Source organism: Leopardus geoffroyi, chromosome D3, assembly GCF_018350155.1.
Source record: "Leopardus geoffroyi isolate Oge1 chromosome D3, O.geoffroyi_Oge1_pat1.0, whole genome shotgun sequence".
NCBI classification, from domain to species: domain Eukaryota; kingdom Metazoa; phylum Chordata; class Mammalia; order Carnivora; family Felidae; genus Leopardus; species Leopardus geoffroyi.
Window position 1 is genome coordinate 37788809 of NC_059339.1, and position 25356 is coordinate 37814164.

General features: G+C 38.4%; 1 protein-coding gene across 3 annotated transcripts in view; it reads left to right on the forward strand.

The window, feature by feature from the left end:
* Positions 1 to 25356, forward strand: part of L3MBTL4 (L3MBTL histone methyl-lysine binding protein 4) — a 446682-nt gene that overhangs the window by 150063 nt on the left and 271263 nt on the right. For all 3 annotated transcript variants that reach the window (XM_045458489.1, XM_045458490.1, XM_045458491.1), the window contains exons 6-10: positions 15346 to 15450; positions 16757 to 16892; positions 18661 to 18752; positions 19954 to 20108; positions 21181 to 21257. In XM_045458489.1, coding sequence (XP_045314445.1) covers positions 15346 to 15450; positions 16757 to 16892; positions 18661 to 18752; positions 19954 to 20108; positions 21181 to 21257 — 565 coding nt within the window. The remainder of the gene's footprint in view (positions 1 to 15345; positions 15451 to 16756; positions 16893 to 18660; positions 18753 to 19953; positions 20109 to 21180; positions 21258 to 25356) is intronic.

Below are 25356 nucleotides of genomic sequence, written 5' to 3' on the forward strand. Positions count from 1 at the left end.
CCAGAAAGCTCTGATTTTTATGCCCAGCAGATGTTCCTGTCTCCCAGCCAGTGTTGGATAGCCAAGCAAAGAGGCTAAATGCGTGCTTTAGGTCCCTGCAGGTCAGAGACAGTTACATATTTTAATATGATTGGTATTTCAGGACAAGATGAAAGTTGTCCTGGAAAAACTAAAACTCTCCTAGGCTTCTCAATGTGTCTTTTATAGTGTAGTATATAGTTGTAGTTTGAATTTTATATAGCAAGGGAATTGTTTCTCTTTTTCTTTCTTTCTTTTTCTTTCTTTCTTTCTTTCTTTCTTTCTTTCTTTCTTTCTTTCTTTCTTTCTTTCTGCTATTGTAACAAATTACAATAAACTTAGTGGTTTAAAACAACACAAATTTATTATCTTAAGTTCAGGAAGTCAAAAGTCTAAAATGGGTCAACAGGGCTATGTTCCTTCTGCAGGCTGTAGGGGAGAATCTGTTTCCTTGCCTTTTGTAGCTTCTAGAGGCTACCTGCATTTCTTAACTTGTGGACCCACATCACTGCAACCTCTTTACATGGTCACATCTCCTTCCCTGGTCCTTCGGCATCCCTCCTGCAAGGAATTGGGCCCACTTGGATAATCCAGGATAACCTCTCCATCTTGAGATTCCCCACTTAATCACATCTGCACAGTCCCTTTTGTCCTGTAACATACTGTATTCACACATTCAGAGATTAGGACATGGCTGTGTTTGGAAGCCACTGCCCACAGGTGCATCCCCTTTCCAATGCTGGGCTGATCTGACCCTGGCCAGAGTGACTTCTCATGGCCAGCCCCCTCCTGTCATTCTCTTGTGATCTCTGCAGCACGCCCTGTGGCAAAACAAGGGATGCATCATCCTTAGCTCAACATATGGGTCCCTCCTTTCCCCAGCCAGCATGCACAGCTGCTTGGCCGTAACCTCTGCTTCCTGAGAGTGCACTTTCTCCTCTGCCAGACCCACTTCTCCATCCCTCAGGGTCAGTGGGCCCAGCCTCCTCCTGCCTCCTGCCTGCTCATTAGTATTTTGTCATGTACCCAGCCTTCCTCCCTTGAGGTTTATGCCGTCTCCTCCCTACCGTTTCCACCCTTATTACTTCATTGGATTGTGCATGTGCATGCTTGTGTGTGTGCACACTCAACGTGCTGTGCTCCTGAGTCTTCCTCTTCTCCTGCCACAGTCTTGTTCTCATCCTTGCACATCCTTTGCCCACATGAGCACCTGGTACCTTGAGTCCCTCCCCCCAGGGCCTGACCCTCCTTTCCAGCACAGTCCACCACTGTACACCATACTTGCATAGATCAGAACCAAACACTTTCTGCAGTGTGGACCTTTATTTTTATAAGTTTATTTATTTACTTTTGAGGGAGAGAGAGAGAGCGTGCATGGGAGGGGCAGACAGAGAATCCCATGCAGGTTCCGAGCTGTCAGCACAGAACTCAACTTGAGGCTTGAACTCACAAACTGTGAGATCATGTCCTGAGCGAAATCAAGAGTTGGAGGCTTAACTGACTGAACCACTCAGGTGCCCCTGCAGTGTGGACCTTTAAGTCCCACTTTGTGGTCCTGTCCACTGCCAGTGTAGCCTTTTCTTCCCCTTATTTTCACAACACCAGTTTTTCCTTTCATTGACACTTGTGGTTGTTGAATTTGTCCTTTTTCTAACTTCTGGCTTCACACCTGCCCCTGGCCAGGCTAGGCCCCCTGTGTCCATCATTTCAGCCACTCTCTTGCCAGGATCTTCGACTGCCTTGTCCCCCTGTCATCCTCTCCCCATATGTGACCGCCCAAACCCCGGCTCTGGATGAATCATGTGTGCCTAACTTCTGCACCTAACTAAGCCACCAGGCACTGCTGGAGAAGAACCACAAAGCCTTGCAGATTGGTGGCACTGCAGACCTACAGTCTGCTGAGAGGGCAGTGCCTGGGCATCTTTCTGGGTCATCAGTCTGAGCGCCACCTGTTTCCTAGGAAAGCTCTTCTCTCAGGCACCTGCCCTCTCTCCCTCCCTCCCAGGAGAAGGAGTCAGTCCCTTGATGGATGTGCTGTGTCCTTCCTCCACTTCCTGCCACAAACTGTGACTCACACCTATTCATACATCTTTCCCGAGTTGGACTGGAAGAAATCTTCCTGCTCCTCGTCCCTTTACCTATGCTCTGGAGCTTTCCAGTTTCTGCTTTTCCAGAGAGAATTCATCCACTACCCATCAGTCATCTCATGTCCTGCTTGTAAGTTGCCTTCCCTTCTGAATGTTTATATCTAGAACATAAGTATGCCTGTCTGTCCCATCTTTAGGAAAGCATGCTGTCCCTTGGTCCTGCCCTCCTCTCAATAGCTCATCTCCTTAGTCTGGTCTAGCTTCTTGAAATGTTCACCTGAATTCTCTCTTTTCTTCATTTTCTAAACTTTACCCACCCTCCAAGCACTGCATCCTGGCCCTTACTTTAACCACTGCCGAAACTGTGCCCGCAGATGATTTCATCCTTGACTTGACTTACACCTTGACTTACATCCTTGACTTACACCCCTTCTGCTCCAGGACTCTGTCCGTGGTCAGCTGCTGCTTTTGCTTGTTCCCAGCCACTCCTCACCAGGTGCTTCCGAAAGTCCTCCTCTTCTCCTGGGCTTCCATCTAGGGCCCCATTCTGCATGGCTCCCGGGGCATCTCATCCATCCCCATAACTCGAGTTCTGACTAGACCTCATGGAGGCCATAACCTCCCAGACCTTTCTCTTGGTCTTCTGGCCTCTTCCCCAGCGTGGCCCTCAGCAGGCTTACACTCAGTACATGAAGACCGATTCCTCTTCTCAGTCTACCTGTGTGAGTCTCCTTCATGGGCTCCTCATCCTTGGGAAGGGCCCTCTACTCTCATTGCCCTGTGGTCAGCTGCCATTCCTCCTCTCTCTGCTTGAGTATGTCTGGCAATCTAGTCTGCTCAGGTTTTGCCCCTTCAGTTTCTTCTCTCGGCCCCTACCATTACTGCCTTCATTTGGGAGTAAGCCCTCCACTTCATTTTGATAACAACTGTAACAGATTTGTATTGCTGGAATGATTGTTGTAAATTGTGGTTCTGGTTGTCATTTGTGTACATAGCATGTCTGATGGCTTTTTATGTTGTTCTGTGTGATTGCACACAAGTGTGTTTTGTGTCTGGGTAGAACTGTAATCTCTGTGAAGACTGATTGGGTTTCTTTCTTTTTTAAAAATTCCCTCTGCTTTGTGATTCTCTGGGAGAGGTGCACTTTTGAGCATCTTTAATTGGCTTGGTGCTTGGACATGTGCTTCCTCAATAAGGCCTTTAAATTTTTCTCCCCTCAATAGAAGAAGGACTCTGATGTGTTTCTCTGACTCTTAGTTTTTTAACTGAAAGTGGAAGATAGTATCACCCACTTCTTAGGGACTTTGAGGAATTACATAAAATGTATATAAAGTGTTTAGCACAATATAGTGACTGATGTATAGTTCACTTTATTAAATGCAAGAATTCATTTTCTAAATGTCTATTTATTTATTTTGAGAGAGAAAGTGGGGGAAGGGCAGTGAGAGAGGGAGAGAGAGAATCTCAAGCAGCTTCTGCAATGTCAACAAAAAGCCTGATGTGGGGCTTGATCTCATAGACCACAAGATCATGGCCTGAGCCAAAATCAAGAGTTGGAGGCATAATTGACTGAGCCACCCAAGTGCCCAAATGTAAGAATTCTTAAAATTATACTTCTCAGATTCTAGTCCTTTGCACTCTCCAGAACTTTCTCTCTGCCCTTCTTGACAGTATTTATTCAGAACATTAGCCAGGACCAAGTCTCCCGAGACTTCATCCTCACTGGGACTTGCCTCTCTCTTTGACCACAGTAATGCTCTTGGCTGCCCCCATCAAGCATGGCCTATCAACTGAGGTGTTCCATCTCCGTTCCCTGATCTTCTGTGCTTCAGGGTGAATGTCAAGTCTGAAAACCACCCATCATTGGAGCTTCATCTGAAATCTTAGTGTTGGTAGATACTGCTATTCCACATCTTCTACTCTTGTTGTGATGCTGCTCCTTCCATCTTTATGAGGAAAACAGATATATTTCCTCATTTGCTCTCCTTTGTCTCCTAAAGCAAGGCAAAATCATCATGTGGATTTGGTGTTTCTACTTTTTCTCCCCCTGCTTCCTTTAGCAACATCTTTTTCTTGGACACTCCTTAACACATTTTTGTATTATACCCTGTCCCTCTGCATCTCTAAAATCTGTAGTAATCTGTTACGATTTTGAAAAGAAATACTTTGTGTCCTGATAAGGAAATTTCAGCCATCTGTAGGATGATGTGCTGTGGGGGGTTCTTTTGGAAAGAGCTGGGGGTGGTTGGGGAACAAAGACACCTTCCCAATTTAACCTCCTAATGGCCCTAGACATGACAGCTTTATTTGAACACACTGTTGTTCTCTCTCAACTTTCCTTATGAAGTCCAAGTGAAAGAATAGCTTACACACTCTCTCTAAATTTAACTTCTGTACCCAGACCTGAATTATATTTTTAAAAATCTATTTTTTAAATATGCCAGTACATTAAATAGAATCTGAAAAACCTGTGTCTGTGTTTTGTTTTTTATAAAGCCTGGATTTGTGTTTAGCTTTGCAGGTGCAGAAAAATGCTGCCATGAAAATTCGTATTTGTTATAACCCCCTGTAGAACAATTTCAGACAAGTAGGACTTTTTCAACCAAAACAGTTCAGTCAAATGTCAAGTTTTTGTACTTTGAATGTGCTTCCAAATTACTTGCTAATCACTGAGAACCCTATTGTAGTTTTAATATAGATCCTTTTTAGATAATACTTTAAATATTAATCATTAGCCATATTGATGACCATGCATGGCTTTTTTGGTAGTTGTATAAACAAAAATGAAATACCTAATTATACTATGAATTCTCATGTGCTTAGAATCAGATTATAGTCTCTGTCCAGGTGCTCTGTCAAATACTTAAAGTGTGTGCTTGTTTGTTTTACTGCTTGTTTTTCTCTTCTGTATGTATTTTGCTGCCCCATTTTAAGATAACATCATTGATATTTAAGAGTTCTCCTAGGAATAAAGAAGATGTGATATATATATATATATATATATATATACACACACACACACACACACACACACACACACACACACGCACACATACACACACACACACAATGGAATACATACATATATGTATGTGGAATATTACCTGGCAATCAAAAAGAATGAAACCTTGCCATTTGCAACAACATGGATGGAACTAGAGTGTATTATGTTAAGTGAAATAAGTCAGCTAGAGAAAGAAGAATATCATATGATTTCACTCATGTGGAACTTAAACAAAACAGATGAACTTAGGGAAAGGGAAGGAAAAATAAGATAAAAACAGAGAGGGAGGCAAACCATAAGAGACTCTTAAATACAGAAAACAAACAGGGTTGCTAGCATGGTGTTGGGTGGGGGGATGGGCTAAATGGGTGATGGGCATTAAGGAGGGCACTTGTGATGAGCATTGGGTGTTATATGTAAGTGATGAATCACTAAATTCTATTCCTGAAATCATTATCACACTATATGTCAACTAACTTGGATTTAAATTTTAAAAAATTAATTAAAAGAAAGAGTTCTAGGGAAAAAACATGTATTGAAAAAAATACTCTGTGTATTATATTCACACCTTTGGTTGGGGTTTAAATCACAAGGCATATTGAGGGCAGAGAAAGAAGTATATTTTAAAACTAGACTCCTTGCAAAGTGAAGTCATTTAAGCTGATTAATGGCTAGAACTCTGAAGAACGGAGAGAATTCTCATTCATGTTCATTTCTCATGTTCTCTAAAGCTGTAAGTTCTGGGGCAAAACTGAAGATCCATCCTGAACTTGTAGCTCAGGTATTTTTCCTATTCTTAGAATCCACTTGTCTGTAATGGTGGGATTCAAAATACCAGAGGCCTGGGAAATGGTTCAGCACATCTGAAGTAGTGAGGCTGGACAGTCTGAGCAGGATTGCCTGTTCCTTCTTGGGGTGGGGGAGGCTTGGAGCCCCTGTACAGTCTGCTTATCTGCAGTTCCAGCTGGAAGCTGAATGTTGTGTTCAGAGATGTTCAGAGGAAGAGAAATTAAAAGAAGAAAATAGTGGTATTCAGAATCAAGAGTAGATAGTTTTCACAGCTCTTCTCTTTCAGTTAAAGCAAATTTATATTAGAAATATCTTTGTTTTTTTTCCCTAGAAGGGTTTAGTCATTTGGGGAAAAAAATATGTGGTTTATTGTTGTAGACACTACACTCAGATATTTGTGGCATCTACTCAGTGATGGCCAGTGAATTATCAGACAACTTCAGAAGTTATTTTTAAAAGTTGTTTCTATGCAGTGTTTTATTTTATACTGTGTGGGTTCTTTCTCTTTGTTCATAAAGATTTTTGTTGGTATAAAGCTTCCTAAATCCAACAGTATATCACCCACTCTGCTAAGTGTTTTCTTTTTGTTTCTGAGACTATAAATCAGTCAGTGGGTAGGTTAGGGTAGCTGGATTTACACACACACACACACACCAGCCAAATTTCTTACTATCAATAAGGTCAGTAGTTCTGGAGAAATGAGAATTTTTGCATCTGAGATTATAGTAAAATAGATTCACAAAAAAGCAGTAGGAATTATATCCACTAACTTATTAAAGAATACTTTTGTTGTATCATGAGTTCTGTGTTCTCTTTTTGTAGAATGCTTCTTGTTATAATCTTGGCAGCAGTTTGGGATACAGAATTAATCTATGAAAAATGTTCAAAATAACAAGGAAGTAGTCTCTAAAATGAGAGTTTAAAAATACACAATCAGCCATCCTTCACTGCCATCTTAACTGAAGCCTTGCAGCGAGTTATGTTTAATTATGTAGGTGATGATTTTTCCCCATTAGCCTAACAAATAGATGGCAAAAATAGGCATCAGTTGAAAAAGCAGGATTTGAAGCATGCCTTGTTGCCTGGCCTGTATATCCGTGATGAACAGCTGCGGTGAACTGCTTTGTCTGCTTAGCGAAGACTCCTAAATATGTTGTTTAGTCAGTGGATTGATTAATGACAGATTCCCTTAAAGGACAGCCATGTGGCTCTTAATCTTTTTTTAGGTCTGAGACCCTTTTGAACATCTAATGAAAGCTATTGATAATCTCCTTAGAGAAGTGCTTAGATCCATTTGCACACGAAATTTTAAGGAGGCTTCTAGAGTCCCTGAAGACATCATAGATGCCACTCTTACTCCACCATTAAAGTCATGGACCCCGCCCCTGCCCCACCATTAAAAACAGCTACATTAAGGTGTAGTTAGGCAAGAATAGAAAAACAAATGTGCATATGTACATGATTGGATGCTCTGTGTGAGTGCGTGTATATATATATGGATGTATATCTGTGTCTATCTATAGATTTACATATATTCAAGATCTCCATTTTCTCTGTGATTAAAACCAGAGGAAGCCAGGAGGGATTCTAATATTCCTGATAGGTTCTAGTGTTAGCTCAGGTGAAAATCATAAAGCTCCCTGAGGAGAAAGCAAGAAAGGAGTTTCATAACCTCTCATAGTCTGCCAGTATTTGCAGTGAATAGACTTGAAAGATGAAAGATTCATTGCAAGATACTGTACCGGGGGTTTGGGGTGGGGGGAGGCTTTGAAGCTTTAGTAATGCACCAGAAAGTTGGAATTGAAAAGTAGGTACAAAAATGTCATTGTCCACGAGCTGTCTATAAAGTCCTTGAAGGTATCAGGAGATATTGATAACATTATAAAAGTAAAAATTATCACATTATGGAAAATTTGGGTATTTCTTCCAAGCCTGAAACCTGGGTGTCAGTTTAAAATTCCCTGCCATCTTTGTCCTCTGCATCCAGCCGGTCATCAGGTACTGCCTGTCTTGTCTCCTGCGTGGGTGGTGAACCTGCCCCTCCCGCCTGTTCCCAGCTCCGGCTCTGCATTGGTTGTGGTCCTCATTGTCACTTGTCCAGCCTCCTGCAGTGTTCTGGATTGCGGTTCAGCACACGGACCAGGGTTTGAATTTGCAGTCCAGGTTTTTACTGACTAGCTGTGAACGTCTCTGAGCCTCATAGGTGACATGGGGATTGTATAGTTCCAGTACAGTGAGTTTTAAGGCTTAAATGAGCGGAATTAGGTACTATACATGGCACATGGCAAATTCTCAATTATCAGTAGATATTAAAAGCCTCCGTAAGCATCTTTCCTATTTCTAGTCTTGCTATTTTTTACGTTAATTCTCCATACTGCCACTAATAAGATCTTTACAGAATGCAAGAATTTTTTTTTCCTCCCCTCTGCTTAAAAGCTTTTTCTGGCAATTCATTGACTAAGAATAAACTGAAAGTTCCTTAACAAGACACACAAGGCTTCTTGGGACCTATGTCCTATCTACTTGCCTGGCATCGTCATCACCTAGTTTTGTGTGTGTGTGTGTGTGGGGGGGCACACACTGATTTTTTAAAACTAATTATAATGCCATTTAAAAATTCTAATAAGACAGAAGAGTGTGAAAAGGCTTTCTCTCTGCTGGCTCCCCTTTCTAGGTGAGCCACTCAAAATGATTTCATGTATATACTTCCAGGTCTGTATTATGTAGTTATGCAGATATGTGAATAATGCTTATATAAATAGTTGTGTTCTACTCATCTGATGCTTGCTTTATATGTATCAGTATGTCATGGCTATCATGACACCTCAGCAAATTCAGGTCTTTTTTTTTTTTTTTTTTTTAAATTTTTTTTTTTTTTCCAACGTTTATTTATTTTTGGGACAGAGAGAGACAGAGCATGAACGGGGGAGGGGCAGAGAGAGAGGGAGACACAGAATCGGAAACAGGCTCCAGGCTCTGAGCCATCAGCCCAGAGCCCGACGCGGGGCTCGAACTCACGGACCGCGAGATCGTGACCTGGCTGAAGTCGGACGCTTAACCGACTGCGCCACCCAGGCGCCCCTCAGGTCTTTTTTAATAGCGGCATTGTATCCCATTGTATTGTGTCTGTTTCCTCTACCTCTAAAGTTAGTTTTGCATACATTGCTGTGATAGGCTTATAATTGAGTTAGTCTTCCCAGATGGATACTCACGTGTCCTAATGATAGTTCCATTTACTCCCCTGACTTAAAGTGCCACCTTTAGTCCATGTTAAGTTCTCATATGGCATTTGGGGATCATTTAATGGTCGTATAGTACATATTCAGACCACAAATTTTAGAGATTTTAAAAACTCATTCTACATTTTAATTATAAAATAAAAGTTTAAGCATTGTTGAAGTCTTTAGTTAGTGAGTGTGATGATGTTGATCTAGTATACTGATTACTCACTCATACACTAAAGCCAGACACACATTGTGGTCTCAGGAGGCACGTTACATAACCTCTTGTGCCCCAGTTTCATTATCAGTAAAATGTACATAATGCCTATTTCATATGGTTTTTATGATGATTTAATGAATTGGTATTTATAAAGTGCTTAGAACAGGATCTGGCCCAGAGTTAAGTGCTACGTAAGTACTTGTTGTATGAAAGCCATCTGTATATGGCCTGATAAAGGACAGTTCAAACTCTATACACATCCCTTCTTGTTCCTTATTCCTCAGTTTGTTTAGTGAGATAATTGTACCTATTATAAGTTGTTGGCTATGATAGCAAGTGTTTGGTGGTCCTTCAGATAGATCTGTATTGTCCTGGATATTTCGATCAAATGTAAATTTGGACTCCTTTTGTTTTATCAAATGTTAAGTTAACAAGAATATCACCCTCAAAACCTGGCAGGTTGATTCTCTCTACTTCTCGTAACTTCTCTTTCATTGTATTTGTCTTAGGAGAATGTTTCTTCATGTCCCCTTCTGCGGTATTTGAATGATTTTTTATGCTACCAATTACACGACTGATTGTTTCCCCATTGAGTAAAAAAAAATCATCAAGTGTTGACCAAGAGTTAAATTCTCTGTGGTCAAGTTGTTTATATCACAGTTTGCCTACATAAGACTTCTTGCTATCTTACCTGTCACATTTAAAATCGTGACATTTCAGCCTAGGAGATACACATTGAGACGGTTTGAGATTTTGAAGATGTTGCTGAGATAAACCATCGAAGAAGAAGACCACTAGATTCATAGGCAGTGGTATTTGCTGTTATAAGAAATCTTGATACATCATCTGCATATAAAATCCATACAAACATCTTTCCTTTTGACAACCATCATGTGAAGGATTGGAAACCAGCAGGCTGTGGTCCTGGACCAGGCCTTTGCATGGCCTGCTAAAAGCGTGTGCTTCAGTGGCTATGATTCCCTTACATGCCTAATTTCTCCCAATTCTTTTGACACTGAACTGAGATCAGGGAAATACCACTGACTTCCAACTCTTGCCTGTGAATAAAATAGAATGCCTGTGGGCATTTAGGTAGAATCTTCCACTTAGATAATCGACACTGTTCTGTAACATATATCCAGCTAATGGTCTGCTGGTGCTGATGGCCACCAACCTGCTGCAGTCTGTAGAGTGGGTCAAAAATAATCATCATGAGCATAATCTCTCTTGTAATGAGGGTCTCAGTGATAAACAGAGGAAAATGTCCAGAATTTCTCACGCACACCCACCAAGTGTCCAAGAGCTGCTTATGCCATACATTTATGACTTGGGAGCAGAGATCTACTGGCACACACATGTGATGAAGAGTGCCTTATGCATCAAACTTCATAATGGGGTTTTGCTGTTAGCCTGTCTGCTTTGCTCTGGGCATGGTGTTTTGTTTTTTGTTTTTCCTAATGCTCTGACTCATCTTACTTTTAAATAAAAGTGTGTAATTTGTACCTGCTCTTGCTATGTGGTATAGAACTGTGAGTAATTCTTCTTGTCTATCATCAGTGACAAAATTCATTATTTTGCAATTGTCTGGAAAAATAAAATGACAAAACAAAACAACTTAACTTCTGTACCCCAGAGTGCACGGTGCACCCTTGGAAATGCCCTTGAGGCCTCCACCAGGTTTTGTGTCTCTTGTTCCATTTCCACATCTGTCCCCAGCTGTGGAGTGAAGAGTTGGCAGATTTGGGTCCTTAGTTACAATCTGCTGCTAAGCAGGTTGTGTGACCTTGAGAAAGTCTCTTAACCTCTCTGGGTTTGAGTTTATTTATCTCTAAAAGTTTTTTTCAGGTCCACAGACCTTACGATTTTTTATGACTGAGTTTAACAGACTATTGTTTGCTTTATGTGTGATTCCAGCTCCCTTTTGTCATCATAAAAGATAATTTTACAACATGGCTATCAGTTATGTTCATAAAATATATGATATTTAGAGAAGAAAAAAACTAAATGTGCTATGAATAAACCATTAAACAAAAGTGATTGATGAAAGACAATGCTATTTCTCACTAAATGCTGCCTTTCAGATTGTCAAAATGAATGTTTGGTTTTTTATTTGAAACCCTCCAAAGAATGCTGTAGTCATTTTAGCCATGCAGCGTCCCTTGCAATGTTATCTAAAGCTCCCAAATTTCACTCAAAAAAAACCTCTGAAAAAGCTAACAAGAGTAATGTTGATCATCCTAACTCCTGGCTGTGAATTATTCTCAGTATCTTGAATTTGTCATTCACATGTGAAAAGAAAGTATAGTCCATTCCATAGAATACTGGTTCCTCCCCGTCTCCAGTTTTGTATTCGAAGTTTTGTTAAAACATGAAAAATGTTCTCTCAGTTTTTAATAGCTTCTTAAATTTCCTTTCAGCGTTATTAGTATACTCCCCATGTCTCGCCTTCCCCTTCGCTTTCTTATCAGTGTTGTGTGTACACACATGTATGTGTGTGCAGTGCTTTTGAAGTTAACCAAGAAAATTTCAAAGCAGCGAACAGGAGGCAGTCACACAAAACCTGTTACATACAATCTGCGGGAAAACAGAGTAGATGTGAGAAGAAGGCTGGGGGAATTAAACACACACATGACATTTATTTTTGCAGAAATAAAATACTCTTGAGAAATCATTCATTCTTGCCATTTCGTTTTGGGTTTTGTCATCCTTTAAGTTTCTCCTTGGAAGCTTCTAAAATGATCTGTGAATGTTCTTAACGACATTTTACAAGCCAATTTATAAAGCTATGAGAACAATTTCATGTTCATATAAAAAAGGCATTCACCCAGCTGTAGAGGATGGTGGAGTAAACTATGATACATACACACAGCGGAGTAAAATGCAGCTGTGAAAAAGAATGTGGACGTCACTGTGACCTGACATGGAGTGATTTCCAGAGGACATTAGGAAGTGAAAAAAGACACGTGCAAAATAGTATGTATAGCATGCTACCTTTTGTGTCAGAAGGAAGGGAAAAATAAGACAAAACATAAACATAAGTGTTTATTTTTACAAAATGAAATCCAGGAAGGACAGGCCAAAAAACAGCGAGGTTGGTTACCTATAACAGGTGGAGTGTGGCGGATAGGATATGGGAGGGAGAGGCACTTCTTTGAGAACTTTTTTTGTATAGCTTTAACTTTTGGAAGCATGTTAACATTCTACATATTAAGAGATAAAAATAAATTATTAAGAACCGAAAGCACATTGAAATCAACGAACTCGACCATATTTCAAGTGAATACCATAGCTGCACTAAAGACAGAGAAAAACATGAATCCAAGTAGTATATGAACACAGCTTTTAACTATATACCCCATTCTTGGATGGCAGAGCAGGGAGGGAGAATTGCGAGCAAATCTTGAAATTTTTCTGTAGATATGTTTATTATAGGAGTGTAGGTGATATAGTCCTGAAACTCTAACAGATACGCTATAGAATTCAGTATATGAATACGTGTGTGGACCTGGTTGGAGGAAAAAGACAAAAGTGGATGGAAAAAGGCAGAATAAGCCCATTAGGGATGGATTGGAATTAGACTTATCTGTCTGAACTTGACGTTTATAAAATATACATAAGTATGCATATATGTACATATATGTGTAAATGTTTATTATGTATGTGAATGTATGTTTTCTGTGTGACTATATAATGAAGGAATTTGACAACACTGTAATTTTGTGATCAAAATTAACATCACCAGAAAGAGGAGTCGTGGATATCATCATGTGGCTCCAGATGTGATCTCCTGAGGATACATCATCACCCATATAGTATACTGGCAGAAAATGCATAACCCGAATATAATCATGAGGAAACATCCGACACATCCAGAATGAGAACTTTCTATTTAACAGAAAGTTGGAGGGGAAAGACTATGTTCTTTAAAAATGTCAATGTTATAAAAGATAAATAGTATTAAAAATGTTCCAGATTAAGGGAGAGTAAAAAGACATATCAACTAAATTTAATATCTGACCCTAGACTGAATCCTGTTCCGTAGGGGGACAATGTTACAAAGTGCATTGTTGGATAAGTTGGAAACATTGGAATATGAATGGAAGATTAGTTAACAGTATATAAATGCTAAATTTACAGAAGTTGATAACTGAACTGTTGTTATGTAAGAGAATGTTCCTGTTCTTGGGGAATGTACACTGCCTGCTCTTTGGGAAAATCATTTAGTACTTAAGGGTAAAGGGCTCTCGAATGATTTAGAAAAAATCATAAGTACATGTGTATGTATCTGTGTATATCTATATCTGTGTACATACACAGATGTATGAGAGAGGGAACAAAGAGAAATGATAAAACAAATGAGGTCCTCTACTATTGTTAAGAATAACTGGGTCTAGGCAAAGGCTATGCATGTTCTCTGTATTATTTTGTTCTTGCAACTTGTAAGTTTGACATTATATCCAAATGAAAATATTTTTTCCAAAAGAATAAATTTCACCCTAAAAATAAACACTAATATGTAACTAGTAATAAATAGTAATAAAATTAGTGATTAAAAATCAGCTCTTGATCTAATAGAACTACTAGATTTCAATCATTACTTTCTATTAGCATACTTATAATTTATCTGCAATTAAGAATAAATTGACTAGTAATGCTGAATCTGCTCAAAACTGCTCAAAAGTAATAATAATTTAGCAAGGCTGTGGGAAACAAGGCTAGTATTAAAGAAAATAATATGAATGGGAATACATTAAAGTCTATTACAAAATAGATTCCATTCACAGTAACAATAAACATTGAAAGGTATACAGAAATAAATGTAAGAAAGCATTTTTGAAGCCTGTTTGAAAATTTTAATAACATATGAAGTCTATTTTAAAATTGTAAAAACATCTTGGACAAACAAAAGTGATTAGATGAAATGGAGAGGGAACAAGCTCCTGAATTAGAAAACTCAATATGATAAAGATTGCTCTCTGGGCAGTCATTATAAGCAAGTGAGACAATGTGATATAGGCAAATACACCAATGAACAGAATAGGAAGGCCAGAAATAGACCTACAGATATGTAGAAACATGATATAATGGTGATAACTTTGCTGAATAATGAAAACTGGAGACTATACCAAAAATTTTGCCGAATACTCTGTTTTCCATATGAAAAAATAGATCCTACCTCACACCATAGAACAAAGTTAATTCCAGTTGTGTTGTAGATTTGAATATTAAGAACGGAAGTTTTATTTATTTTTTTTTTTTAATTTTTTTTTTCAACGTTTATTTTTGGGACAGAGAGAGACAGAGCATGAACGGGGGAGGGGCAGAGAGAGAGGGAGACACAGAATCGGAAACAGGCTCCAGGCTCTGAGCCATCAGCCCAGAGCCCGACGCGGGGCTCGAACTCACGGACCGCGAGATCGTGACCTGGCTGAAGTTGGACGCTTAACCGACTGCGCCACCCAGGCGCCCCAAGAACGGAAGTTTTAAAAGAACACCAGAAGAATGTCCATGTAACTTCAGGGTTGTGAGGCATTTCATAGATTAGATGTGCACACTGTACAGGGAATAATTGGTATATTTTACTACATTAAAATTTAAAAAAAAATTCTCTACAACAAAGTTATCATAAAGAAAACAAAGAGCCAAGTCATAGACTGGGAATAGGTAATCATTATAATCAACAAAGGATTGTTTCCAGAGTGTGGCAAGAATTCCTTAAAATCACTAAGGAAAAACGGGCAAAAGGGATAAATGGGGAGTTCATAGGCCATGTAGTTTCTCATACGAACTGTTTCATAATGATCAAATGATCAAACGATCAAACACTCTTTGTGGGCCAAATATAGAAAAGCAGCCTTCTATCTTTAGAAGCTATCTTTAACTATATCACTGGGATTTCAAACTAGTACAGTAAGTTCTTGATTGTATGCATAGCCACACCAAGTGTTTTAATATCAAATTGTGAAGATATTTCAGTAGCTAATGTTATATCATGAAATTTCATAGGACCAATCCTTTCCGGAGCACGAAAATGGTTTTCAGGTTGGAATGAGATTAGAAGGCATTGACCCCCGACATCCATCTGTATTCTGTGTACTGTCTGTAGCTGAGGTAAGAGATGGTGTTACTGTCTTGGGCTGAGGTGCACAGTGACAGAAGAGAATTTTCTAGAGAATAATGAATTTCAGTGCTTTCTGTTATAAACAAGTTCCAGTACATTATGGATTAATTTTAGTCAGTGATGGGTGAAATACATTTCTTAATGAATTTTTTTTCCTTCTCTGAAGATTAATCTTTTAATAAGTCCTTTATCACCAGCAGTTACCCTTGTTTCCATTGGTAAAGTTTTCATCTGAGGTTGATGAAAATCAGTGAATCCCACAGTGTTACTTTTGTCTGTTAAAAGAGACATAATTATTTAAGTTTTAGCTGAACTAGTGAGAAATGTGTATGAAAAATGCCTATGCACATGAATTATATATTTATATAAATGCAAGCATTTTATGAAAATTATATAGAATGAAGAGCCATTGATGAAAGTAAATGGCTTATAAGATGTAATATTTACTAAACGTTTTATATTATTAAAATGATGAAAACTCTGTATTTTTAATAACCACATAAAAACACTATTCACTTAATTTACTGATTGATTATAGCTATTAAAATTTGTATAGCATCTCTTAAGGATGCATTCCACATTGTTTTATTATTTCCTTTATTAGGTATGCTAGATCCATATGTTAGAGTTGAAATGAGGCCATGTCCATTTTGGTTTTGCTCTGTACTTTAGCTTACACTGTCTTGGGATATGAATCCAAGCTAGACAGCAGGAGGTGGGGTTTCTGAAAGCAATATTTAACAGGTATTGAATTAACAAATAAACTTTTTGATTGATGGAGATGTAAATTGACCTCAGATTTCTAGAATGAGTAAAAGGATATTTTTTATAGAAAAAATTCTAGATACTTAAAAGATAGTGTCTGTTTGTCAGCATTTTGCTTTATTCAGTTGTCCTCTTTAAATTTGTTTTTTTTTTAATTTTTTTAATGTTTATTTTATTTTTGAGAAAGAGAGAGAGAGACAGAGAGCCAGAGACAGAGTGGGGGAGGGGCAGAGAGAGAGGGAGAAAGAATCTGAAGCAGGCTCCAGGCTCCAAGGTGTCAGCACAGAGCCCAACGCAGGGCTCAAACCCATGAATCGTGAGATCATGATCTGAGCTGAAGTCGGATGCTCAAACTACTGAGCCACTCAGGCGCCCCTCTAAATTTGTTTTTTTAACACAAACACATTTGTATGGAAGGATTTGTTCAAATATGTTGATGGCACTGACAGAATATATGACAATTTTGTTAATTTTGTGTACCCTTCAAATGTGTGACACTTAATGAAGGATTGTAAACATTCCATTTTACAGGTGTGTGGTTACCGCCTAAGACTTCATTTTGATGGTTATTTAAGCTGCTACGATTTTTGGACCAATGCTGGTTCCCCTGACATTCATCCCGTAGGGTGGTGTGAAAAGACCAAACATGAATTGCACATCCCTAAGGGTAAGCCAGGTTGGAAAGAGAGTTTGTTTTATTTTAACAACATTTTATGAAACACTAACAAGAGAGCCTGGTGTGAATTGATTTTCAAAATGAAAGTTTAACCCACAAAAAGCAGTAAGACTACAAGGACACCATTTTTATAAATGAATAAATGTCTTTAAAAGAAAAACACCATTGATTACTAAGGTCAAATATTCTGATAAGGTACCTAAGGCAGAAATTAAATCTTATGAGTTACATAAAGTTTATTAAAACCTTATAAGGAATGAAGAAACTTATTTTTCATCACGATTGAAATGAAATATTTCACTTAGTCACTGATGTCATACAGGGAGGAACTTTGATTCACTGTATGTCATCTGTTTCAAACACATCTTGGAAAACAGGGAACTATGAAGGAGAAGACAGTTTCACAATCTGCTTTCTTTTTTTGGGAATTGAAAATCTCATCTTTGTCTTTTGTTATGTGCTAGAGGACCTGGTGCTGGTAGATGTGACTGAAGCCTTTTCTATTTGCTGTGTGCTGGTGAGATGAGGATTTAATCAGTTGAGATGCCTGTGGGCCCATTTCCTTGCACAGCAGATTTCTGTATACAGTCTCCTGCTTGGATGTTAGAGTATTTGATGGCTGTGGCTCTTCTGGAGTCAGTATATAGTCATTTCATTCTCCGTAACCAACTCAGAGTATCCTTGGGGGATCCGTCCCTAAGACTAATGGCAGAATCCCTAAGATTGCTGGATTTCATGAAAGCTGGTCACAGGCTCATTCATTCAGTAGGTATTTATGGAGCCCTTGCTGTGTGCAGGCACTGGGGACAGTAAACCATCTGCGTCTTCATGAGGCTTTCATTCCAGAGGGGAGGGCAGTAATAAAGATAAGCTATAGTGTCAAGCAGTGACTGGGTTAGGGGACGGAGAGCTTGCTGAGGAAGGGCGTGAGAACATCACTTCTCATACACAGGTGGATGAAATGAGGGAAACCAGTGAGGCTCCTTGGCTAAGAAGCCTGTCAGAGAGAAAAGCAAGAGTAAACACCCTGGGTCTGGAGCCTCTGGCCACATTGAGAAATCTTGAGGCGATGAATGTGGCTGGAGCAGAGAAAACAAAGGCAAGAGGTAGGAGATGGAGTTAGGGGTCTAACCCTGGCCTTGGAGACTATGCAAGGAGTTTGACTTTTATTCTGTGTAACACTTAATCAGAAAATATTTATTGAGCCCCTCTTATCTGGGCAAGCACTGTGTGAGCCACTTTAAGGCACATGGAGAGGAGGAAAAGTAAAAAATGGAAACCCCATAAAGATAAACAGCAGAAATCTGGGGCTGCCAGATGGTCTTTGGATTGTGAAGGGGTTTCTGTAATTTCCCCAAGGGCTGGCACCCTGGATTGTTGCATCAGTAGGATCTCTGACATTCTCAGTGAGATGACTTCTTCAGGGTGATGATCAACTCAGGAACTTTGTCCTTTCCCTTTTTCCATGTTGGAAAGCCTTACTAAGAGATGAGACTCCCGTCAGGCTTCCAGGGTACCAGTTCCATATCTTAACGAGTTTAAAAAATTTGTAGGGAGTGGCACGCCTGATGGGAAGTCACAACAGTTTTGAATTTCATACGTTAAAAAACATTGAAACAATTTAGGGATTTTAATTTAAGTCTTTTGTGGTCTGCTAAAGGACATTGAATTTATGACAGAAGACTAGAGAAGGCTAATATACTTAATATGCACATGGTTACATCCTGTGGGTATTTTGAGCAATCCATATTTTTTTTAGGTTATAGAAAAGATAAATTTGTTTGGATGGATTACTTGAAGGCCTGCAAATTGCAAAATGCTCCCAAGAAATTATTCAGAAACCGGAGTTCTGTAAGTATTTTCTTCCTCAGTATAAATCAGATTTCCACTTGAGCTTAAATGTCTTAAAATCCACTATATATTCTGTTGTATTTTAATCTTTTCAGAATCCTTAGCTTCCTATGACTTTTCTCACTTAATTTGTCAATTTCCTATGGTCATATCTTTTTTCCTCCTTTAAATTTACAATTAAATACTTTAGTCAGAGGCAGAGAGTTGAAGATTTTATATTTAAATCCTGCTAAAATTTAAAATGCCTTTTAGAAATGTTTTTTCTTTTTGCTTCCAATGAGTTACTTGTTTCAACTTACCTTTGGTGTTTTGAGACTGGTAGTTATCACAGGTGGACTTTGAATAAACCCAGCTTAGTTGGATTTATGTGTAACAAGAAAGAGACATTTCATACAGATTCAAGGGGCATATGAAGATTCGGGTAGAGCATACTCCTTATGCCCTGTATCCCCAGCAACCTACCAGCTCTTCAGGAGAGAACGAGAGTAAGGGTGCAGAATAGATAGTGAAGAGATAGAAAAAACTCTTCTTGTCCCAATATATTGTATGTATACTCTCTAAGTCCCAGGACTGGCTAATTATACCCTACAAGAAGTGGAGTTTTATTATTGTAATGTTACGGTAAATCATAGCCCTTACTGGTTTATTTAATATGAAAAAATATGTACAGATGCTACAAAAAGCGCGTTTGGATTATTTTTAAGTTTATTTGTGGATTAATGCATGTATTTCTTAAATATTGAGAAAGCCACTATTTTCAGATCTCATCAAAGTAAATGATAATTTTGGTGCTAAAGAACCTGTCTTTACTACTTCTCCAAACTCTGATGTTTGGAAACTATTCAAAAGCCTACAAGGAGCAGAGAAAATTATTTGACACTCCTGCATTCAGTAAACATCATATTTTAAAATTAATACCATTTTTTCTAAGAACTGAAAAGGGAAGATGATAATGAGGAGGGAAATAAAAGTTTCCTGCATGCAAATGTAAAAGCTGGTTACCTGGGTTTTTGTTATGAAGGTTAACTTCGTTAACAGTTTACTGCAATATTATTACTAGCATTTGCTGGTTTCATTCTGGAGGGTAAGTGTTGATACCCCTTAGACTGTTCTGATGCTAAACATAGAAGTTTTGACAGTGGCTCAGTCCTCTTTGGTGTCCTGTTTCTCTTTGTGCCTCTTCTGTCTGGTGCTGTGTTAGAATGGGCCAATGCCTAAAGAATTTCAGGTTGGAATGAAGCTGGAGGCCGTCGACAGGAAGAACCCTTCCTTGGTGTGTGTGGCAACCATAGCAGATATTGTTGAAGATCGCTTACTAGTGCATTTTGACAATTGGGATGATAGTTACGATTACTGGTGAGACACCAACGTGCGTTTTATTTTCGTGTGTTCGTGTTTGGTGTTAAGAATTTAATTTCATTCCAGTCCTGTCACCATTCTTTCTGTTCTGAGAGTAATGAACGTCAGGAATTTAGTGACCAACTTCTCACTACCTTCTCTTCCACATGAATTGCTGAATTAAAGAACCCGAGAAACTTCTCCATTCTATGAGAGGTTACCTAATGAGGCTTCATCTGAAATAATATGACCAGTTCAGGGCCATTCACTATAGTGTGTCTAGTTTGTGAGGAAAGTATTTCTATGAAGAGGAAGTTAAGAACTTGCAGTATTTTTTTTTTTCCTGAAAAATGTTGAACTCAGCCTGTCATATTTTTTAAAGGGAAGATTCACAGGGAGAACGGAGGAGTGAATTATTTGAAAGCCTGTGGGGAGCAGAGAAAATGTATGCTACGATACCATTAAACTAACATTGCATGAGTTAAAAGGGTTTTCTGGGTAAAAACCTGAAATATAGAAGAGGGAATGGCAAAAATCATTTTTGTAGCGTTTCTTCACAGTATATCCTGAATAACCAACACGTCTCTGCCTGAGGCTGTGGTTCTTCATGTGCATGAAGAGGACCCGGTTTTCTTCTTTGAACTAAGATAAGAAGTAGAACATTGATTAATTGTTCTATGTGTCTTAGGTAGAATGGTCTGGGTTCCTTGAAACGGAGAGGGAGGAAATGGTAGGCATATGGAGTCTGATTGGTCTGTCTTATTAAACTTTGGGCCGGCCTATTAATATTTTTCCTTGCTGCTAGCAAGAAATGGTGGAGGAAGCTTATTAAAATGTGCACTCCTTGGGGATATCACTGGCAGTTCGGGTTCTAGTCAAACACTTTTTGAAAATACTTTTAAATTTCAAGAGAGGTTTGGTCACTTAGCTTATACAATACAGTGCTAAAAATTACTTCTGATTCTATTTAGCTACAAAATATTTTAGTTATGTAGTTCTATCTTCCATGGAGTAATGAATGGTCATTACTCTTGGATTCTTTCTCTGGCACTGAGTCATATAGGCTCTGAAATAGAATCCTGTTTTGCAGGTGTGATGTAAATAGCCCTTATGTCCAGCCAGTTGGTTGGTGTCAGGAGAATGGAAGAACTCTGATAGCACCCCAAGGTGAGTGGACTGGCTGGGTTTTCTTTGAAGCATCTCTGTGTGAGTGGCAATGCCTGTTTTTTTGTGTGTGTATGCAAACCACATTTCAACACCAAGTGTGTGATAAAAATACTGTGCAAGATTCTATTGACCAAGTAACCCACATGTCTGAAATCTGCTTGTCTTTCCCGTAATGAAAATGGACTCTGTTTATAAAGATATATTAGGTGGCCATTTAAAAAAAGGTTGCTAAAAAGTTTTACCCAATGAAATGAGTACCATTGCTGCAGATCTGTATTTCGAACTAGCTATTTCCGCCTACATACTTTATCTTATAACTTATGTTAATTCACTAATTGAGCCATAAGATTATTAAATACACTTAACTTGGGGGTTAAATGACAAATGGAGAAATCTAAGGAGTGAGAATTAGCCGTGAGTCTTCAGACTTGCCAGAACTCTTCACCACACCAACTTAATGGTTCAGCTAAACACCAAAGTAGGGACTTTTTCTAGTTATTTGTATTTTTTCTCACTACAGAAATACTAAGTATTTAGAGACTTTCTCTATAAAATTTATGTTTTATAATTTGAAAGTTAGTTAGATACAGTGGCTGCATAAGCTTAGCATTTTTACAAGAAGTATTCTAGGAGAAAACAGTTTCTTTCAATAAAAAATGTGCAGGAAGAAATGTAGAGTATGTAACATGCCATTATAGAATGGAGCAGATATTTAGTGTTTTTATTTGAATGATTCTAGAATTTTTCTGTGTTTTAATATTTTTTTCTTAATACAGAAAAATAATAAGGATTTGTCATCAAAATGGCATGAGAAAAATTCAAAAACTAAAAACTAATCAACAAACCAAACCAAGCCAAATTTAAAAAAAACACAACCTATTTAAACTATCCAGTTAGCTAGAAAAGTTTTATAAAATGTGTAACATCTTCCCAAATTCTGATTTTGATCCGCAGACAGATTTAGAGTTGTTTGTCCTATTTTTCTGTAAAACTGGCTAAAGTTAACTTTAGAGTAATGTTCTTCAAGATGAAGTGAAGTGTTTGCGAGATCTCAGAACATGTTGTTTGAGTTGGTGTGTCTGGAGGTAGAGCACACTCTGTTTCCCATTTCCTTTAGTGGAATCACTTCTCTGCTGCCTGTAGCTTGTTCTCACTAGACTTCATGGATAGAGTCTGTGGTTAAGTTCATCACCTCGTCTCTTGGCGCTGTGTCAGTCGAGAAGTAGTCTGTGTAGTACTTGAAGAATTGTATGTCCAGAATCTTTCTTTGTTTTAAATTTTTTGATGTTTATTTGTTTTTGAGAGAGAGAGAGAGAGGGAGAGGGAGAAGGAGAGGGAGAGGGAGAGAACGAGCGGTAAAGGGGCAGAGAGAGAGGGAAACACAGAGTCCGAAGCAGGCTCCAGCCTCTGAGCTGTCAGCACAGAGCCTGACGTGAGGCTTGAACCCACTGACCGTGAGATCATGGCCTGAGCCAAAGTCAGATATTTAACGGGCTGAGCCACCCAGGCACCCCTGTCCTGTCCAGAATCTTTCCATCATTAGTGTGAACTGAGAATTGAGGAGGCAAAGCTCCCATACCCCAGATAAAGCCAAGGCTTGAAGGTTCTGCTTGATGGGAATCAGAAACTATTTAGTTCATAAAGTGAATAAAGTACCAAGCAGGTTTGTCATTTTCCCCATGGAATTGATTGCATATACAAATACCATTACCATTCTAAATTTGAGTAAGAGTTGTCCCCATAGACTAATTTAGTGATAGTCTATGCTTTAGGGTCAGATTTTCTTCCCTACGACTTAGGTTTAAAATTCTAAGGAGATTTTGTCCTGTTATACAATGTCTGAATTAGAATCTTTCAGCTAACCTACCTCTAAACCTTATATACTTGTTGGTGTTTCTTTTACACATTACAGAGTGTTTTTATATAGTAAAATACTACCCTCCTCTAAGCCCCAATTCATACAACCCTTTGTTTCTCTGTAGCAAATTCTTTACCTACTCTTTTTCCTACTGAGATATAATCCACGTATTATAAATTTTGCCTTTTAGTGTATAATTCAGTGGTTTTTAGTATACTCACAAGGTGGTACAACCATCACCATTATCTATTACCAGAGATTTTTATCACCTCCCAAAGAATGTCATCCTCATTTTCTTCTCCCTCTCAGGCCTAGGCAACCACCACTCCCTATCTCTATGGATTTGACTGTTCTAGACACTTGGCCACACGTGGAATCATAGAGTATGTGGCTTGTTGTGTCGTAGCTTCTTTGATTTAGTGTAATGTTTTCTGAGTTCATGTTGTAGCATGTCTCAGTACATCATTCCTTTTGTTTACAAATAATATTTTAGTGTGTAGATATACCACATTTTGTTTATGCATTCATTAGTTGATGGCCATTTGGTTTGTTTTAATGACTGTTATGAATAAAGCTGCTATAAACTTTCATGTTAACCTACCTCTAGGTAGTTTTTGAGTGATATGTTTTAATTTCTTTTGGGTATAATTCTAGGAATGGCATTACTGGGTCATAAGGTAACTCTGAGGAATTGACAAACTGTTTTCCAAAGGGGGCCACACAGTATACATTCCCACTGGCAACGAATGAGAATTCTACTTCCTCCACATCCTCACCAGTATGTTACTGTCTTCTTGATTACAGCCATCCTAGTGGGTAGAAGGTAGATCTCGTTGTCCTTTTGATTTGCATTTCTATAATGACTAATGATATTGAACATCTTTTACTGTGGTTATTGGCCATTTGTGTATCTGCTCTCAAAAAATATCCATCCAAATCTTTTGCCCACTTTTAAATTGAGTCATTTGTCATTTTATTATTGAGTTGTAAGTGTTCTTTGGATATTAGATGCTGCAGTTGTTTTCACTTTCTTGATGGTTTCTTTTAAAGCACAGAAGTTTTTAATTTTGATGAAGTCCAATTTATCTGTTTTTTTTTTTTTCCTTTGTTGTGCTTTTGCTAAGAAAGCACTGCCTAATCTTTGGTCACAAAGACTTGTCACTAAAGACTCTACTTTCCCTATTGATTGGCCTTGGCAGAATTATTGAAAAAACAGTTGACTATAGATACATGAGTTTATTTCTGGATTCTCAATTCTATTGCATTCCTTTACATGTCTACCCTTAGGCCAGTACCAGACTATCTTGATTACTGTAACTTTGTAGTAAGTATTGAAAATAGGAATTGTGAGTCCTTTAACTCTATTTTCTTCTTTCTCAAGATTGTTTTGGCTGTTCTGAATCACTTGCAAACATATCCCTATGAATTTTAGAATTAGCTTGCCAATTTCTGTCCAAAAAAAGTCAATGCAAATTTTGATAGGGATTGATCTGTATCAATTTAGGAATTAGCCATCTCAAAAATATTAAAATTTTCAGCCCATAAACCTGGGACACCTTTCCACTTCTATAGATCTTTAGTTTTCTTTCAATGATATTTTGTAGGTTTCAGTCTGTAAGTCTTATACTTCATTAAATTTGTTCCAAGGTATTCTGTTTTTTCTTAATGGAAGTGAAATTTACATGACACACAATTAACCATTTTAAAGTGTATAATTTAGGGGCGTCTGGGTGGCTCATTGGTTAAGCATCTGACTCTTGGTTTCAGCTCAGGTTATGATATCACGGTTCGTAGGTTCAAGCCCCACATCAGGCTCCATGCTGACAACCTGGAGCCTGCTTGAGATTCTTTCTCTCCCCCTCTCTCTGCCCTTCTCCTGCTCAAGCTCGTGCTCTCTCTCAAAATAAATAAATAAACTGAAAAAAATAAAGTGTACAATTTAGTGGTAGTGTATTCAGAGTGTTATGCAACCACTAGCTCTCTAGTTTCAAAACTTCCATCACTTAATAAAAACGTTCTGTACTTATGAAGTAGATACTCCCCACTCCCTGCTGTCATCCCCTTGTAACCTCTACTCTGTTTTCTGTGAATTTGCCCATTCTTGATATGTTATACATATTATATAAAACAGAATCCTATAATACGTGTTTGTATTTGGCTTCTTTTACTTAGTGTAATGTTTTCAATGTTCATCCGAGTTGTAGCGTGTATCAGTATTTCATTCCTTTTTACAATTGAATT